A 14,843-nucleotide genomic window follows, 5' to 3' on the forward strand; every position below is an offset into this window, starting at 1 on the left:
GGCGTGCATGCCATCGTAGGGGCTTGAAATTTATTGTATGGGCATATACCATTTTCTTTAGTTATTAATATAAATAAAGGCTATGTTTCCAAATCACATTGTCTTCAGTGTTTTGATTGCAATTATTTTTAACTAGAATACGTAGATGTGCCAAATATTGGAGGAGTTCTCACTTAAGAAAGATGCTTGAGTTATTTTTCATTGAATTTACCCAGATAGAGGTTTTAAACTAGAGACTATGGTTTTCTGATAGAAGAGAAAATTGAAATAAATAACAACTACATAGAGCCACAATAAATTGCTTTTAGTTAGTGAGATTCAATACCAAGGGGCTGCAAAGGGGGAAGAAGTGGCAGCGCCGCAAAAGACGACCGTATAGTTATTTCCTGCAGAGTAATTGAACGTTGCCATGGCGTTATCAAGTGGATAGTTGTAGGCGTAGGGGAGTTGTGTCTTGAATGAATGTGAATAATCAGTGGGATGGCAATTATTCCCGTTGTAATCCCCAGTGCAACAATATTGGGATTTGTAAACAGTGCAGGCGCTCATGCTTTCAACCTTTACAATCAAGTCTGTGGGACAATTCACAGTTATGTCACCGCTGCAAGAGATCGCTTGGCACTTAGAGTTAGAGGCTATGAACCAAATTGGAATGTTGAATCCACAAATGACAAAGATTTTGTAGAAGTTGATGTTCTTGGCTTTATTGACACTCTACTCAACCATAGTCATTGGGAGTGTAAGGCTTTGTACACTCTCGCATACCCCGGTTGTGTAGGAAATTGGGAAGACACACATAGTGCACCCCCAAAATCTACTATCTTTCGAACCGACAGTGAGTGGAATCATTCACGAATGTCGTGTGATCAACATTGTATGTCCATCCATTTGCGTCGCAGTTGGCTAAACGAGGAATTGGAACTCATTCAGAAACTCAATTGTCACACCTCCTGCTCCCGCGAGGATTAAAAATACAGTAATAAAGTTAGACCATTTAAGATACATAAATATCCAATTTAGAGTTATTACCTTGTATAACCCAGCTGCATAAAGTTTTCATGAATTCTAGAGAAACTCCCTTTGTGCTTTTGCAGTTATTACCTTGTACAACGCAACAGGACAACACCGCCATGAATGCCAGCGAAACTCCCTTTGCTCTCGCCATTGCAAACGCTGTGACTCAAACATTTCCCCGACAAAAGCCATATAACGTGTCAAGAACAACAACCAATTTTGAATACTTCTAGTTTGACGCATCTAGACCAACAACAATTTTTGAATAGTTCTAGTTTGACTAATCGTAAGAGTCATTCACAACTAGAACAACAACCAGTTTTGAAGAGTTCTAGTTTGACTAATCGTAAGGGTCATTCACAACTAGAGGCATGTTTTCCACGGTTTTTGATGATTACAATGATTCGCAATTAAAAGCACGTTTACAGGAATCATTAACTGATGCAGGAGCATCAAGACCATTTTTTTCATTGTAAATATGTGATTAAAGGGGTGTGACACTTTTTAATATTTTATTAATTAATTTGTTATTTTTAATAAAATAGGAGGAAGTGAGGATTTATGTAAATATATTTTTATTAATAAAAGGATATGAGGAAATTTAATTAGTTGAAGGATTTTAGGGATAAAGATCTATCCTTTAGGGATGTTGAGAGATTTAGGGGTTTGTTGAGGAATTGAAGGGATTGAGCATTTAATTAAATGATTTTTTTTTAAATTGTATAAACAGGAAGAAGTTTTAGAGGAAAAAGGAGAGAAGTGTGAGGAGTGAGTGTGAGAAGTAAAGAAGTGTTCTCAACCTTCGGGCAGTTTGTAAAAGGGCCATAGATCTGTAAATCTGGCCATGAATGTAAACCTCTTGTGAATATTTGTTTTATGTGAATATAAGTATGATTTGCATGGACATGATTGTGGTTAGTGAATTCTGAGATATGGCGTCTCTTGAATTTCCTTTGATATAAATTTGACTCTGTATTGACTGTGGGTGGACAGTGTATTCTAAACGCTGTGTATGTATGTTTGATTACTCAGGCAGTGTCGTGCATGCGCTCTATTTACAATCGTGACTGTCCGAGTTGTATCTTCATCGGCGGAACTGTGTTGAGTGGGACGGATATATATAGTCATGAGTACCCTGTCCGTGACAATTCCGACCTATAACTAGCATCGATTGTAAAGAGGATGCGTGTATATTTATAAGACAATGCATATATCTTTATTATGTTGTGTGTGATTCCAATTGAGGAATTCTTTTAAGAATTCTGGAAGCGGCCGGTGGTTGTTTGAACGCATCGAAGTTTAAACCATTCCGGTTGGGATCTTATCTGCGTTAAAGATTGTATGGCAGGCGAACCATAGTGGACAGGGACGAGGATCGGAAGTGGAGGTGCGAATATATGTGGCAATTGATTCTTGAAGAAGCTGCGCCTGTGTACATGGTAGCGCCATCGACCTTCACAATTTAAGGACGAGAACTGCCTGCAGTTAGCGTAAGTTGGTATAGTGTATGCGGATGTTAATAACCTTTGAAAATGCATCAATTATATGCTTGCTGTGTGGACTGTTATAGAGAGGCAATTCTGATTGCGTATGCGCAGGTTTGATGAGGTTAGTCCTTGTATATCTAATGTTGGAGGATATAAGCCGGTGTTTATAATAACGGACAGGTCAGTCATCAACGCCGATAACCAAAACTGCTGCGACTCGTTCTTTATTTTATGCTTGAATCTGGATGCATGTGACTGTTATATACATATAACTATGATTGTATAAGAGGGTCAAAGCGTGACCATCGTTGGAGGTGGATAATATAATGAAGACATATCTATACATATTGCACTGAAGGAAAAACTGCCAGGCTAAGGGCGATATATCCAGATGACACTGTGTATATGACATCGGGCCAGCTATATAACCATCGCTGAGGAAATAGAAGGTAAGGCGCACTCTTTGGTAATCCTATTTAGTGGTAATTCGAATGGTGTTAATAATGGTTGAAGCTTCGTTATGGCTGCCATATGTATGATTAGTGGGGCGATGTCAGAATGGAGGAGCGCATGGCGTAAGTGAATGTATACATTCTCTAAGTTAATTCCTTTTGAATATTGTTAGTTGCCTAATTGTTGTATGCGGTTGCTTGCAGGGTTTATGAAACCGTTCATAAAATATGTATATGTCGGTCACATATATATATAGAAACTAATTGCGCAGGGAAAATATAGCGTGGGAAAAAGCTCTCTATGGTAACTTTGTACCAGAAAGGTAAAAACCGAGCGATAACATCTGTAATAAGAGAGTTGTGTAAGTAAATAGGTGCACATGGCCATGGTTTCTTTTAGGAAGTCAAGCATTATATGCATGATTGGTTGAAGGATCCTGGTAAGAGTGGCCTTGGAGAGGCCTGGGCTGCATCAATTTTTGGTATCAAAGCTGGAATAGCTCTGTTTGAAGGATGAAGTTTTTTTTATTTATTGCATGTGATAAGATCAGATTTGGATACTGATGAATGTTGCAGCACAGAGATGCCATGCAGGTGGGAGATGAAGCGAGATCAATAAGATCTTGAAGGTGAGATGTTTTTTGATTTGAAATTTATGATTGAGGTTTATGGTTGCAGAGAAGACGATGGCATTGAACCTGGCATTCAGCTGAAGGCTGAATAAGGAGGACAATTGCAGTGTCCTGAAGAAGAAGGTGAGTTGAAGAGATAGCCTGAAGAGAGCAGAGAGAGTGCTCGAAAGGTTCCAGAGGCAGTGAACCAAGTACTTACCAAAAGACTGAGTGAGGAGAGCTTGGTGAGGTAAGTGGCGGCAAGACAGGAGAGCTTGTTGCAGAGGCTAGTGCAACTCATGGCAAGTGAGAAGATGATCATGGAGGATCAAAGAAGAGGTTCAGAGGAATGCCACAGCAATGAGATGACTGCAGAAGTCAGAGAAAGAGAGATTGCAGTAATGAAAGTGCAATTGCAGGTACTAGAGGAATGGCTGCAAGAGCAGGAAAACCAAAATAGAGGATGGATCTTTCCACTGAAGGGAAAGAAAGTGAAGTGGCAGAGGCTACAGCAGAAAAGAGATCGACAGATAAACATGCAGTTGACAGAAGAGGTGAGAAAGCTCGAGCAGATGATGATGGATGTACAATTGAGACGTGAAGAACTCAGAGCAGTTGAGTTAGAAGAGGAGGAGGAGATCATTGATGATTTCTTGAATTACTGGGCAGATCCAGATCAGCTGGATAATGTGAACTCTTGTGTTTTTATAGCTGACAGTTGTGATGTGGTTACAGGTTTTGTTGAAGAGGAAGTTCATGTGAATGAAAAAGATGATCAGCTAGAAGAGCTGGTATACAAACCGAAGATTAAAGCTGTTGAGACTTGTAGTTTTCAAACTGACAAGTTGTGTATGAATGCAGGGACTGTAAGTGATGGTGATGTTATGCTTCAGCAATGTCACAGAGAAATTGCATTGCTAGAATATTTGTTGAAGAATTCGGAGTATGACAGGGAGATGGCAGAAGAAAGAGTTCAGTACAGTGAACGAGTGCAGAAAGATATCATGGAAGCAGATGATGTGGGAGAAAGACTGGTTGATAGTCTGGCAAAGAGAATCAGCTTACTGATGTGCTGGTAGTGGAGGAGAATTCAGAACAGCATACTGAAGTGCTGGCAAAGGAGGACAAGGCACTGATGCCTTCTGATTTTTATTCTAGCAAGTGTTTTGTGAATGCAGGTATTGTTGCAGAACATTTGACTCAGTTGAGCAGTCAAATGAAGGAAGAAGAAGTTTTCTGTTCTAGAAAACAAGAAGGCATGGATGATAGGGTGGCAGTGAAGATTGAACAAGTCAGAACAGAAACAAGCAAAGAAGCAAGAAGTCAGCGAGTGACAATACAAACTGAGCAAGCCGTCTTAGCTCAGCAGACAGCAAGAATTCAACAGCCGGGAGATTTATTAGACCGAGAGATTGAAAGTATCAGAAGACTGATGACAAAAGAATCCCGGAAGAAACCAGTAGTAGCAAGGAAGAGAAGCAGCAGAAGCAGCAGCAAAATGAAAATAGAGATAGATTGTGGAAGTGCAGCAAGTGGAAAGTTACAACACAAGATATGGGATCCAGGCATACACAGATCCGAACACATGATCAGGCGATCATGTTTAGTTTTAACGTTGGGAGTCTGATGCAGGAGCATCAAGACCATTTTTTTCATTGTAAATATGTGATTAAAGGGGGTGTGACACTTTTTAATATTTTATTAATTAATTTGTTATTTTTAATAAAATAGGAGGAAGTGAGGATTTATGTAAATATATTTTTATTAATAAAAGGATATGAGGAAATTTAATTAGTTGAAGGATTTTAGGGATAAAGATCTATCCTTTAGGGATGTTGAGAGATTTAGGGGTTTGTTGAGGAATTGAAGGGATTGAGCATTTAATTAAATGATTTTTTTTTAAATTGTATAAACAGGAAGAAGTTTTAGAGGAAAAAGGAGAGAAGTGTGAAGAGTGAGTGTGAGAAGTAAAGAAGTGTTCTCAGCCTTCGGGCAGTTTGTAAAAGGGCCATAGATCTGTAAATCTGGCCATGAATGTAAACCTCTTGTGAATATTTGTTTTATGTGAATATAAGTATGATTTGCATGGACATGATTGTGGTTAGTGAATTCTGAGATATGGCGTCTCTTGAATTTCCTTTGATATAAATTTGACTCTGTATTGACTGTGGGCGGACAGCGTATTCTAAACGCTGTGTATGTATGTTTGATTGCTGAGGCGGTGTCGTGCATGCGCTCTATTTACAATCGTGACTGTCCGAGTTGTATCTTCATCGGCGGAACTGTGTTGAGTGGGACGGATATATATAGTCATCAGTACCCTGTCCGTGACAATTCCGACCTATAACTAGCATCGATTGTAAAGAGGATGCGTGTATATTTATAAGACAATGCATATATCTTTATTATGTTGTGTGTGATTCCAATTGAGGAACTCTTTTAAGAATTCTGGAAGCAGCCGGTGGTTGTTTGAACGCATCGAAGTTTAAACCATTCCGGTTGGGATCTTATCTGCGTTAAAGATTGTATGGCAGGTGAACCATAGTGGACAGGGACGAGGATCGGAAGTGGAGGTGCGAATATATGTGGCAATTGATTCTTGAAGAAGCTGCGCCTGTGTACATGGTAGCGTCATCGACCTTCACAATTTAAGGACGAGAACTGCCTGCAGTTAGCGTAAGTTGGTATAGTGTATGCGGATGTTAATAACCTTTGAAAATGCATCAATTATATGCTTGCTTTGTGGACTGTTATAGAGAGGCAATTCTGATTGCGTATGCGCAGGTTTGATGAGGTTAGTCCTTGTATATCTAATGTTGGAGGATATAAGCCGGTGTTTATAATAACGGACAGGTCAGTCATCAACGCCGATAACCAAAACTGCTGTGACTCGTTCTTTATTTTATGCTTGAATCTGGATGCATGTGACTGTTATATACATATAACTATGATTGTATAAGAGGGTCAAAGCGTGACCATCGTTGGAGGTGGATAATATAATGAAGACATATCTATACATATTGCACTGAAGGAAAAACTGCCAGGCTAAGGGCGATATATCCAGATGACACTGTGTATATGACATCGGGCCAGCTATATAACCATCGCTGAGGAAATAGAAGGTAAGGCGCACTCTTTGGTAATCCTATTTAGTGGTAATTCGAATGGCGTTAATAATGGTTGAAGCTTCGTTATGGCTGCCATATGTATGATTAGTGGGGCGATGTCAGAATGGAGGAGCGCATGGCGTAAGTGAATGTATACATTCTCTAAGTTAATTCCTTTTGAATATTGTTAGTTGCCTAATTGCTGTATGCGGTTGCTTGCGGGGTTTATGAAACCGTTCATAAAATATATATATGCCGGTCACATATATATATAGAAACTAATTGCGCAGGGAAAATATAGCGTGGGAAAAAGCTCTCTATGGTAACTCTGTACCAGAAAGGTAAAAACCGAGCGATAACATCTGTAATAAGAGAGTTGTGTAAGTAAATAGGTGCGCATGGCCATGGTTTCTTTTAGGAAGTCAAGCATTATATGCATGATTGGTTGAAGGATCCTGGTAGGAGTGGCCTGGGAGAGGCCTGGGTTGCATCATTAACCATCACACGATCTCACATAAAACGTCGTTCCATGCGGGGTTGATCAATACCTACATTACAGTAGACGATAAAATGTGTGGTTTCTCCTGCACCATTGACAATTGCGTTGATCAATAATCACACCTCAAGGTATATTATTAGTCTAGGTTTATCTTATTTTAAAGTTGGATTTATTAATTCTTGTACTACGCAACATGACAACACTACCACGAATGCCAATGAAACTCCCTTTGGTCTCGCCGTTGAAAACACCGTGACTCAAAAATTTCCTTGGGCAAAAGCCATATAATGCGTCGAGAACAACACCCATTTTTTAATAGTTCTAGTTTTACGCATATAGAGCAACAAAATTTTCTAAATAGTTCTAGTTCGACTAATCGTAAGAGTCATTCACAAATAGAACAACAACTAGTTTTGAATAGTTCTAGTTTGACTAATCACAAGGGTCATTCACAACTAGAGGCCTGTTTTCTACGGTTTCTAATCATTACAATGACTCAATTAAAAGCGTGTTTACAGCAATTAGTAACCATCCCACGATATCTCATAAAACGTCATTCGCTGTGGGGTTGATCAATACCTACATTATGCTAAATGATAAAGTGTGTGGTTTCTCATGTACCATTGACATTTGGGTCGATCAATAATCACACCTCAAGGTATATTATTAGTCTAGGTCTATCTTATTTTAAAGTTGGATTTATCGAGTGTTGAAAAAATCAAATTTCAAATTTCAAATTTCTTATGATGCAATTTTTTTTAATGTAAAACTTGAGAAAAAGTTCACACTTAGGGAAATTTGGTCCTCTCAATCATTGATAAATCTAGAGTTAAAATTGACTTTGACTATATATATATATATATATATATATATATATATTCAGACAAAAAACAAAGAATCTTTATTGATAAAATGAGATCTTACATACTTCATCAGTAGATAATCAAAATCAAAAGTCACCCAAGGGAACGGGATAGAGCCTACCAAAATAAACAAAGGAACAGAACAACAAATTGCCTTGAGGAAACTGATGGATTAGAAAAAACATGCACCTGGCCAAAGCCCATACTGAGTCACAACAATAACTGAGGATCCAGACAAATCATAGAAAAACATTCATAGCTCAAAGGATCCATAGAAATGAATGGATCCATTAGTCCATAACTCATAAAACATAAAGCTAGGTGTTGGGCCTCGAATACGCCTATTTTTCCACCATACAAATACCATTATTCATACCCTAAATTCCTATGTTTTTAACTCATTTCACACTCTAATTCCATAGTTTGCCATTAATTCATATCCTACACTTTGTGGTTGATTATCTTTAGTTTTCTTGACTGTTAAGTGATTAGAGATGATTTTGTCATGATTTACTAATGATAGTTTTCCAAGTTTATTTACTGTAGGAATTCATTCGTGAAATTCTTCAAAAGTCAATTAAATGAGTTTCTATGGGTTAAATACAGAATTGGTGCCGAAATTCTAAGTTAAGTATAGATTCGTTAGGTTTGACGATTCTAGATCAACCATAGTTCTATATATTATGGGTTGAAGAATTTTTTTTATTTTTATTTTCAAGCTATATGGAGCTGCAATCAGATATTCTATATCTCAATCATGCTATGCATGGATCATGAGATTTCCCAAGACAAATTTGCCATAACCAATTCCAAAAACATCATTTGAAATGTATTTTTGTAATTTTGTTAACTTTTGGCTAAGATCATATCTTTGAGCTTGGGATCTCAAATTGTAAAAGAATAGTATATATTTCAGTCATTCAGAGCTAGGGAGTTACATAAGGAGTTACAAAGAGTTACGTAGGAGAGGAAACACAATTACATTTGTTGGTTGTTGTATATTAATTTTTTTTTTTGGATGAATAAAGGATGATGAAACCGTTGTAGCTTTGGTGTCCATTTTATGAATTGAGTTTAGATCTGCAACACATGGAGAAGAAAGGTCGCCTGAAACCATCGTGTTTGCAGGGTTAACATAGATTATGTAAGTTTGTTTATTTCTTTTTTATATTTAGTTTCTTGCAAATGGTTTGAATTAGATTTAATTTTTTTTTCAATTTATTTCTGCATTTTAGATCATGTAATTGCTTCCTGATTTATGGTGTGATCTCGAGAATAGTTTTAGGAATTGTGTTTTGTTTCAGTCAATAGATTTATATTTCATTTCCAAGTTGCTTTCTAAATAGTTTTCAAAATTCCAGCACTTCACTTTGTATTATAGATTCATTTATGTTTTGTAGATCTGAGGCAACAATTTGAGTAGAGGGCAGCGAGTGCATTTATATTAGTTTCACTTTGTAGGTTGTGGAGTAAGAACTCGATTGCATTCTGTACTCGACTACATTCTGCACTCGACTGTATTTTGTACTCGACTGCATTCTGTACTCGACAACATTCTACACTCGACTGCATTATGTACTCAACTACATTCTGTACTCAACTGCATTTTGTACTCAACCGCATTCTACTTAGGCAACATTCTATACTTAGGCCACATTCTGTACTCGGGCCGCATTCTATACATAGCTACATTTTGTACTCATAATTGCTCTGATTTAGTTAATTAGAAAAATCTAGTTTGGAAGCATGAGTTGGGTGATTTCAATAGGGTAATTATCATACTTAATCATTTGTTGAAGTCCTTCCTTAGAAAGCTTGTTTGCCTCCCTTTTGTTTTCCCTATAAATATGAGTGCAAAAAAAAGATACATAAGAAAGATGTAAACTCTATAAATCCTCTAATATGTAGGAAAGGTGCAAACAATGACACTTGAATTTCATTGACCTAATCAATGAATAATATGGAACCACCAAACACTTGGAGTTGATCACAAACCTTCTCATGAGCAAAATCCAATAAACATCTACAATATAACAAGTTAGACATAATTTTTGTTCCTCTTCCAAGCCCTAGGTTGACTTTGTAATAATATTGATAAGATAAATAAATAATGAAACCACCACCACATGTGATATTTCCCTCCTGCGCAACCCCATCAAAGAATCCTCACGGGAAAGATTTCTCAGGCTCCACTGGGATCACAAGTCTATTCCTATTAGAGATAAATGACTGAAGGAAATGAGAAAGAATGGCTATATCTTCAACTGCCACTAAATCTAGAGAGGGTGCTTGTTATGAAATAATTATTTATTTCTTGATAACCAAACACCCCAATAGATAAGTAGAGGAAAATCCTTATAAGATTTATTATTCCTGTTTTGGACCCAAGACCACCACTTCTCCTCAAAATAGGGACCTTTCCAAACACATCCCTGACCAAACACAACACTACACAAATTCCATATATGACAAGAAAAAAGGCACTGAGCAAAAATATGCCCTTTGGATTCAGCATTCGACTTATAAATGGAACATTATACAGGGTTGATCTTGTGACCTCTGTATAATAGATCCCAAGTAGGTACTTTTTCAACAAGGATACACCACATGAAAAGGATTGCCAAACACTTCACCTTTCAAACTCCTCTCCACTACCAATCCCTTGCCTCCTCTGCTATAACCATATTCAAGTGAAGATATCCCATATTGTGATTATAAATTCCAATTGGGGAGTGATCCCAAACTAACTCATCAACATTCTCAAAATGTCTAATATGAGCCACATCTACAACATTAATATAATCCCTCTAATTCTCATTGAATTCCTTATCAACCTACAAATATTTGGTGGTTAACCAACCTTAGCACCATATAGAGGTCTAATCTGGCTTGTTAATACGGGAAAACCTTGAGATACCTCTATCTCTAAGAAAATGTATAAGTTCTTATAGAAATCTATGGGTATGATCACTACCACACCAGGTGTCCTGACCAAAACTGACCATAAACCCATTTCTAACATTCTAGGCCATCCACAAAGCAATAAGGTCCACTGAATTAAGAATAACATGCTAGATTACCGATATATTAACAATTTAACATGAGGCTTGTCCCTTAACCTTACCCAATCCTCAAGAGAGTAAGGGTGAATATATTTTTGATAAACCACCCAATTTATTATGTTGTGAGTGGAAAAGAGTCTCCAACCATATTTACCTTCCATATATTTTCAGAACCAAGAAATATTTTTGAGACCCCACCCACCAAGTGATTTAGGCATCACAATATGATTCCATTTACCCCATGGAAGGAAAAAATGTTTCAAATGCCTATCCCATAAAAAAATTAAATAGATACATCTATCTCATTCTAAAACTGCCCTAGGGATCCAAGTCGCTAACAACCAAAACATGGAAATAGCTTCCATAACCGATTTATCATGGGTCCAAGTTTCTTTTAGTTAAGAGGGATAAACTATCAAGCTAGAAATTCTAGAAGAAAAATGTATATAAGATTTGTGCTGAGACTTAAACAGAAGTCAATGATGACTTCCAAGGGGATTTACAAGACCTTACATGAAGTAGATGGAAACATAAAGAAGTACACAGAAAGATTCATGAAAATTCTTTTAGTAAGAGAGAAAAGACTATGTTAATTTATTTTGTCGAAAAATTGTAAGGTACAAATTTGTTAGAATTATTATATGATTTATGTTCAAGGTTGCATTTGGTAGATTTAAAGATCATTTTCTTCGAAGAAAAAATTGAAGAAGAAGTGTGCATAGAGGTACCTTAGGTTTTCCAGGTACATGAGAAGGAGTCACGTGTTTGGAACAAAAGAAGGCTTTGCACAAAAACCTGATAGTTTGTATACTTGGATTGATTGACCAAGGTTGACCTTATTATTATATGACTTGTTCCTAACAAAATCAAAAGGAATCACATGATAGAGGGAGAAATAATTGCTTCCATGATAGAAGGAGAATTCAAGCCCTACTTTAGTGTCATAAGGAGTTGACCTCTGAATTTTAGATGAAGGATCTAGATTTGACACATTATCTCCTTATTCAAGGAAAATATAATATTGATATCCTCCAATTGCTAGAATATGATATTGTCTCTAAGAAGTATGCCTTATATGAGTGGACCATTCTCGAAAACAGATATGCTTTACGTGTCTAGAAAGAAGCAAATGGTAGCAGCCAGGATTGTCACAATAGCATCTATTTTAGTTTCAGAGGGCACACTCAATTAGGATGACCAAAAAGTAGTTGTAGAGGAAGTTGGTCTACTTATGGTTGAGACAAGGAATGTGACTCAACATGTATTAAAGTACCTACATGATATAGTTATGAAGATTCTTGATTGGAAAGCTCTGAAGAAATACAACTTCAAAATATACTTGCAATATTGTTTGATCAGGTGTAGGTGATGACCATGTTGACAGGTCAAAGCACATTGAGATCTAGTACTGAGACATGATACATAAGGAGTCAGTATGGATCCATTATTATTCTATAATCAAATAGATTGCTAACAAATCCTATTCTGCTAGATGAAGTTTTTATACTTTGAGGACAAGGTTGGAGTTTTTATGTGATAACATCCGTGCCAAACATCCTCCTTGGGTTAATTATGTTGACCTAGATTAGGGAGAATGGTCCTACAAAGGACAAACGTTCTTCCTGAGTCAAGTATGTTGACATGGATTTGGAAGATTCGTGCTAGAGACCTAGAATTACTCAGTTGAGTAGGTTCCTTTCAACATCGGGCCCAACACATCTAGATAGTTTGAGTGAGCACATTTAGCATCAAGCCTAGAATTTCTCATGTAGAGTAAGGCCTTTGGAGATTCATCGTGGTTTAAATATGTTGACGTAGATGATGGTGAAATAAGAATAGTTTGTATACCATGGGCCAGAGTTATCGGCCTAAATTATTGTGTTAAGTTAATGTTGATGATACACCATGGGACGAGAGTTATGGTGACTAGTTGATGATGTTGATTCACCATGGGTCAAAGCTACTCATGAGGATTATGGCAATTGAATGATGTTGATGCTAATGATGAATTTTTATTATCTTAGAGAAATTTGTCAACAAGAGAACAAATGGATAGTCATTATGAATACCTCCCTAGCTAAGAGGGAGTGTTGAATTATGTAGCTATGGTTGATCTTCATAATTTATATCTCATCCTTTGAAAATACATATAATGAAAAATGTAAGACATTTTATTCATTTAATTTTTGAAAGACGAATTTTAAGTTTCCAAAATATTATTTTTGGCTCCAAAATGTTAATTCAACCTTCCAAAAGAATGAATTCAGTCTACCCCTTTAGTGACATTAATTTAGGCTCCTTAATGAGTATACATAAATCCATTTAATCCTTCTCTTCTAAGAAAACAATTCATATCACCTTCTCTTCTATTCATACAAAGTTTCTTCTAAGGGAGAGAAATTTTGAGAGAGGAAAAGTTTAGGAGTTTGAATTCTCCAAGGAAGACTAATTTCTTTAAATAAGACCAACTTTACAAGGAGATTGAAGTTTCCTTTTAGCAGTCCAAATTAGGTCATCTTGGAAAACATATTAAATTACTGTAGAAGGATGAATTTTGGGCAGATTCATCTTGAAAAACATAAAAAAAGCATGATATACCTAATATCTAAGCCACAATAGACCCGATCTCATGGACAACCAAAATTTCTGAAGCTACTTATCTTGACCAAGTTGATCTAGGTTTTTTCATGATCAATTTGACTTCGGTTTTGACTAATATTGTATCTCTTGTTGAATTGAATGCTTTCTCTAAGGAAAAAGGTCATTGGGATTTAAAATATCATAAAATTAAAATATCACCAATGAAAAGTAAATGATTACTTGTTAGAGAATTATCAATAACAACTCCCTGAAATTTGCCTTTATGCTTAGCATTTGCTACCAAATGGTTGAGACCCTCCACTACTAATAAAAATAGTAAAGGAGACATAGGGCATCCTTGTCTCAGTTGATCTAGGTGGATATTGGTGTCCACCCACCTATTCCAGTTGGACCCCCAACACTGTTTCTTTCAGTTTCCTTAATTGTAGCATAATTTACTATTTTTGGTAGTTTTTCACATCCTAAACTTCCAGAGTCATTTTGAGGCCCTAAAAAATGTTTTTTTGGAAAACAAGGAAAACTATTGCTAGTTTGCAATAGGCATATGAAGTAGAAAGTTGTATTGCTTGAATAGATATTTATAATGAGGTATAGTACACATCAAATGAATATCATTTTCCGAAGTTACAACCCTAGGAAGTTGGTGTACCAAACTACCCCAACGGGGCCCACAAAATTTTGTTGCTTCATCTCCTAGGGTTAGGTTTTTGGATGTTTGGGGTTTTCACATGTTTCTCAATAATAGAAAGGCCTGCAAACCTCATTGTAACACAATTCATATGCATGTAGCCACCATATATATTCTCAGAGATAAGCTACCATTGTTCGAGCTAGTTTGTTTCCATTTTGCATGCAAAAAATTTTCATTATTTTGTTATTAATGAATTGAAATTCAATTTTCCCTATAGCTCTTTGTTTCTGTTTAAATATGTATTTCATTTCATTCCTACATAAATTTGGACCATCATCCCTTTGAGGGCATGGAAAAAAGGTGAGATAGACCTGTTGACTAGAAAAACAAAAGAGGTTAATTGAATGAATCCCATCACCCAATTCATAAAATCCATCCCGAAGCCCAGGTGAGTTAAGAGAAATATGTTATATATCCAACTTACATGATCAAAGGCCTTGGAAAGGTTAAGTTTGA

The 14,843-nt window shown here is 36.6% G+C and overlaps 1 protein-coding gene across 1 annotated transcript; it reads right to left on the minus strand.

Annotated features, from left to right (window-relative positions):
- Positions 1–318: 318 nt before the first annotated feature.
- LOC149187881 (pathogenesis-related thaumatin-like protein 3.2) lies at positions 319–1,165 on the minus strand. Its single transcript, XM_089409812.1, has 2 exons — positions 1,102–1,165; positions 319–635 (listed from the first exon to the last, which is right to left on the minus strand). Exons 1-2 carry the CDS (start codon positions 1,163–1,165, stop codon positions 319–321), a joined length of 381 nt encoding a protein of 126 aa, XP_089265938.1.
- Positions 1,166–14,843: the final 13,678 nt, after the last annotated feature.

This window comes from Pinus tabuliformis, chromosome 3_1, assembly GCF_031772625.1.
Source record: "Pinus tabuliformis cultivar Carrire ecotype Pingquan chromosome 3_1, CPIR1, whole genome shotgun sequence".
NCBI lineage: Eukaryota > Viridiplantae > Streptophyta > Pinopsida > Pinales > Pinaceae > Pinus > Pinus tabuliformis.